The following is a 5,430-nucleotide window of genomic DNA, read 5'->3' as shown; positions in this document are numbered from 1 at the left end:
AGGTGGGGTCGAAGATTTGTATATTGTAAATTTTGTAGTGGTGGGTATGGTGTAGGTGTGGTTCACAGCCTCTCTCCATCTCGTTCTGTTATTCTTTAAAATATATTTTTAAGGTAAATAAAACGTGTTTCTTTGAAATAGCTGCTTTTTAGCACCTAAACTATCACTTTCATTTAATAAAACAAAAATACAATGTAAGTATTCTGTCCAATGTATCTTTATAATCACATATTTATCTAAATTAGCTTTAAATTAGATTTATCAAATCACCAGCAATAATAGACACAGTTCCAATTTCAAAACATAAAAAAATCTTTATAAAATATTGTGTAGTTTTTTCCTGGTAGAAATTCCAATTTCAGATAATAATTAGGATTAGGACAAGCATTACCAAAGGGACATTATTAGTACACCTTTTTTTATTTAGTCATTGTCAAGAATAAAAAAAACAAATTAAATTAAGTACACCTTCAATTATTCTATAAAAATTATATGTTCCATTCTTCCATTTTTCAGTGTAGATATTAAAGGTTGTTCAGTGTCCAATGTCCTTGAACTTTTTTTATTAGTAAACTTATGATTGTGGATGAGAGAGTGAGATTTTATAGGGCTAGGGCTGGAAGGGTAATCACATTAATTTGATTAATGTAATTAGTGTTTTATTGTGATTTTAAAATGGAATAATTGAGATTACATATAGAAGCATTCTTACATATAGACGATGCTAGAGGGAACCTCAGTAAAGATAGGCTGATGCTTCTGTGAGAAACCTGTAAGGTTGAAGGGAGCAACTTGCTATTCGTAAAAAAAAGAAATGAAATGTAAAGGAAACTATAGCTTGCGCATCACTTTAAATGGTGCTATTAGATTAAAAGGCCTATGTCAGATACTCTAAACAGCCTGTACAGAGGCAGACAATATGTCTTTAAATAGCTATTTATAGGCTGTTGTAAAGTGCTGGTTGTGTCTAATCGTGACTGTGAGGTCTGGGAGGCTGAGTTGTGCTCTTCTGTGTGAACTTTAAGTTTCAACTCAAAAATGGAATCCCAGTACGTCAGAGTCCTTATATGGTAAACTTCCTGTTGAACGCGGCTGCGTCACTGCAGGGGCGTGAGAGCGTGAGGCAGGGGAGGGAGAGGGGGCGAGGGGGCAAAACAGAATGGCAATTAGCTCCAGCGCAGTGGAGGGGCTGCAGGGGTCGGCCTTTTCGCATTTGCATCGACTTGAGCAAACACCATCGACTGAGCTGAGGTCCAGCAGACACGATCTGGATCTGAGGTGTTATTAGTATTAAGCGCAGGATGATTAAAAAGCTGTGTTTTATTGTTTTGGTAAAACATGCATAGCATAACCTATATACCATACAGGCTTGATGTAAAACAATACTGATCTTAAGGATTTGCAGGGATTAACAATAAAAGCGATGCATACAGCAGGAACTCACGGCACTCACCAGTGCACTGATTTTGTGCAAGGGGAAAGAGAGAGAGAGAGATAGAGACACGGAGAGAGAGAGAGAAGATGTCACGAAGATGCTTTTGACCCTGATATCGTCTGTTTTTGCTTTTTCATATCAGGCGTTAGCACTTAGCACCCAGACCATTTCAGCCATGTAAACGACCACTTATCTATTTCTCACATTACCAATATCATATTAACCTGATATGATCATATCACAGCAATATATTGTTTAGATTTTAGCCAGTGCAGAGGAGGAGGGGAGGGGGGTGCATCAGTATTTTATGAATGAACATGCTGCACGTGCCACATCGCCCCTTCACAGGGGGGTAGGGTCCTGGCATGGCGCATTACGCACACGTGTGAACCTGCAGTGCTTGATTTAGACAGCCACAGAGTGCAACAGAAGGGCTAAAACAGGCTAGAGTTAGTGTTTATGGGTTTATGCAGATAGGCTACGCTTTTTTGGCGCGTGCCGTGTGAAGATGTTCCCCACAGCCAGATGGTACATCCTCGGTTCATTCATAAAAATTCTGGGGGAATATAAGGAGGAGCTTGCAGAGCAGTCTGTCAGTGGCCAGGTTTACAAACCTGGAGCTTTGAATAGCAGCAACAGCAAAGGAAAGGAGAGGAGAAGGCTGGCTGACAGAGCAGATCGTCCGTTCTTTTTTGTCTCTGTTAATATTTATATTTATAAATATATATTTATATAAATATATCTATTTATTTTGTTGGATCGTGCCTGGTGGATTGGAGCAATGTTCATCAGCAAAGTGAACGGCGTCGACTCTGTGCCCCACTGCAGCCCTGCATCTCCGGACGGGGACACCCTCCACGCAGGTTTCCAGCCCATGGAGACCACACAGGTAGGGGGGCTTGGGGGCAGGAGGGAGGGGGAAAGGGTTGCAGGGGGAGGGGGTAGCAAGAGGACGGATGGTAGCAGGTTGTCAAAGAGAAATGGCTTAAAATATGGCATGTTAAATTACAGAAATTGCGTGCGTAAAGATGCTGGTGGTTAAAAAAGGGACAATTCTCATTTTTTATTTAATTTATTCACAATTTATTTATTTTTTAGTATGTCAGCAATTTCCATTTTTTTCCTCATCAGATATCAGAGTTCCCAGCTTTCTAGTGATAATTTACCTTCCATGCCCGCCCTATCCTTCAACATCTCCCACCATAGCCAATGCCACAGCCAACAGTAAGGTTGACAGCTGCTGCGCGCGCGTCCTCGCGCAACCGCCGCACAAAAGCAGCTGCTTTTGCGCACGGCTGGCATTTTGCGCACGTCTGTCTGCAGCGGTTCGATGAGTGCGAGCAGCATCCAGCCCACTGAGGAGACTCCACAGCAGGGCTGCGTCAGCTCTGACGTCAGCCACAATGCAATGCAAAAGTCAAATATTGATCCGGGGACTATTTTTGGACCCCTACTTGTATTTAAAGAAAGAGAGCCACGTGCGGCCAACGAGAGCCAAACGTCACAATAGACTCATCCAGATGCATATCCATATCATAAATTCTCGCGCGCACAGAAGAATAAGAAGCTACAGATGTTTTACTTTTAAGCCATATGTTTGTTCCCCCATCACTCTGCTGCATGCATAGCCTCTGATTAATTAACGCGTGCATTTGAACCACAGGGGGTCCAGGCAGGCCGTGAGACGTCCGTCACTCCGTTTGTTCCAACGGTGACTGCGATCTCGACCACCCCAGACCTGCAGTGGATGGTCCAGCCCACCATCGTCACGTCCGTCTCGCCGTCTCCGGGCAGAGCTGCAGCCAATGAGGCGCAGAGCTCCCTGAAAACACACGGGGGCAAGGGGAAAAGCGCCTCCAGGAAGGGAAAAGTCGAGCAGGTAGGCGATACAACCAGCATAACAACCCCTCCAACATTCCCTCCCCATCCCAACACTCCCTCCCCATCCCAACATTCCCTCCCAATCCCTTCTTGCAGTTGCAGTTACTGTATGTACTTGAAGGACCCATTAGGTCCATTTCTTTGATAGCCTATTTTATTGATGTTCTTGTGATTAATGGGATTAACTAAGGTGGCAGTAATGCCAGTGGTGCAGCAGTTTATGGGCATCATGCTCTCTCTAAGAGCTGTGCCTGGGCAGGGTGCCTAGACGCAAGCATCCACTTCACATTCGCATCACAGTGTGTGTGTCGGCAACAATGGGCTATTTTTAGACGCATTGCAGAGAGACAGGGAGAGAGAGAAAAAGAGAGAGAAAGGTGTAGAGGGGGGGTGCACTTGCCATTGTGATTGGGTGAATAAGCGAAGGATGTGGAGACAGAAATGCTAGATGAAATGGGTACATTCATCATGGTAGACGCTCTAATCCGTCTTTTGCTGCCAAACAGCTCACACCCGAAGAGGAGGAAAAGAAGAGGATAAGGAGGGAGAGGAATAAGATGGCCGCAGCGAAGTGCCGCAACAGACGGAGAGAGCTCACAGACACCTTGCAGGCTGTAAGTGGAAATGCCGATGCATCACAGTCTCTGTTTGAAACGTTTCCACCTATACAGCCTAAACCAGTTCAATTCAGATTAAATTAAATCTTCTTTCTTTAGGAAACCGACAAGCTGGAGGAAGACAAAGCAGCTCTGCAGGCTGAGATTGCAAATCTTCTGAAGGAAAAGGAAAGACTTGAGTATGTCCTCTCCGCACATAAGCCTTTATGCCAGCTGCCCGAAGAGCTGGACAGCATTTTCCCAGAGTCGCCACAGTCTCTTCCTTCTTCGGATTCCTCCGTCAAGCTCCCAGAGGATGGTGTGCAGGACACACCTTCTCTGCAAGACTTGGAGGCTCCGTCCGTTCCATCCTCCGCTATCTCGGGGAACTCCAACATCCTGCTGTGCTCCAGCGCAGAAGTCAGCCTCTGTGACCTTGAACCGTCACTGGACGTCAAGGAGGAGCTCCTGGAAAACATCCTCAGTTCTGTGGATGAGGACAGGATCTCTGTGGAAACAGCACGCTCTGTCCCTGACATTGACCTCACTGGATCCCTGGGCATCACAGACTGGGAGACCCTGTACAAGTCTGTGGCCAATGACCTGGAACCCTTAAGCACCCCGGTGGTGAACACCTCTACCCCCACTTGCAGCAACTACCTGTCTGTCTTCACCTTTGCCTGCCCAGAGCTGGACTCTCTTGACGAGGAACTGGATGGCTGCAAAGGTGGGGCACCCAAATCTGATTCCAACGTAGATATCCTTAACTCGCCCACACTTTTGGCCTTATAAACACCGGAATGAAACGGAGGTGTTGGATAGTGGTCTTGTGAAAGCCCTCTCTACTATCGGATATCACTGTGTTGTGATATCTGAGACGAGTGGTATTGATGTGAAGCCAGCAGTTCAGTGGCAGCATCTAAGAAATATGTAATGTGACCGAGATAGTGTTTATCCTCTTCCAGATAATTTTGATGTAGCTAAGAGCATGGAAAAATTATCCTATGGACAGTTATGAGCTATCTTCTGGTTCGAAAAAGCATGCGCAAAGATAAAGATCTCATCTAAATGAATAAGTAAATAAATAAATTAATATATATATATATATATATATATATATATATATATATATAAATATATATAAATGAACAGACATATATGTATGTATCAGATTTATATTTGTTTGATCTGCTGTGAGGTCTTCTGTAAGCTGTATCGTGCACTGTTCACTGTGCAGTTTTGTGTTTTTTGATGGCAATAGTTTATCAATGTTGTGCTTTAGTACACATTCCTGAAGTTCTTGCATACCTCAGTGTCATCATCAAACTGTGTTTTGACGTCATTAAGATGTTTAGAGTTTTCCATGAAAACATCCAGTGCTATCAACGATCAAGATGTATTTTATGATAATTTATTTTTCTACCTTTTAAATTTTGACTTGTTTGTCAAATGAAAAGAGTTAAATGAGCATTGATTGCTTATGAATTAATATTCACATTAAATATTCATGCAATGTGA

The 5,430-nt window shown here is 43.5% G+C and overlaps 1 protein-coding gene across 1 annotated transcript; it reads left to right on the top strand.

Moving 5' to 3' along the window:
* Positions 1 to 1,872: 1,872 nt before the first annotated feature.
* fosaa (v-fos FBJ murine osteosarcoma viral oncogene homolog Aa) lies at positions 1,873 to 5,430 on the top strand. The gene is made up of 4 exons (XM_007257356.4): positions 1,873 to 2,324; positions 3,099 to 3,314; positions 3,823 to 3,930; positions 4,033 to 5,430. The coding sequence occupies exons 1-4, from the start codon at positions 2,217 to 2,219 to the stop codon at positions 4,702 to 4,704; spliced, it is 1,104 nt and encodes a 367-aa protein (XP_007257418.3). The 5' UTR covers positions 1,873 to 2,216; the 3' UTR covers positions 4,705 to 5,430.

Source organism: Astyanax mexicanus, chromosome 14, assembly GCF_023375975.1.
Source record: "Astyanax mexicanus isolate ESR-SI-001 chromosome 14, AstMex3_surface, whole genome shotgun sequence".
In the NCBI taxonomy this organism is placed as follows: domain Eukaryota; kingdom Metazoa; phylum Chordata; class Actinopteri; order Characiformes; family Acestrorhamphidae; genus Astyanax; species Astyanax mexicanus.
The sequence above is the reverse complement of the archived record's forward strand: the minus strand, read 5'-3'. Positions and strand labels throughout refer to the sequence as shown.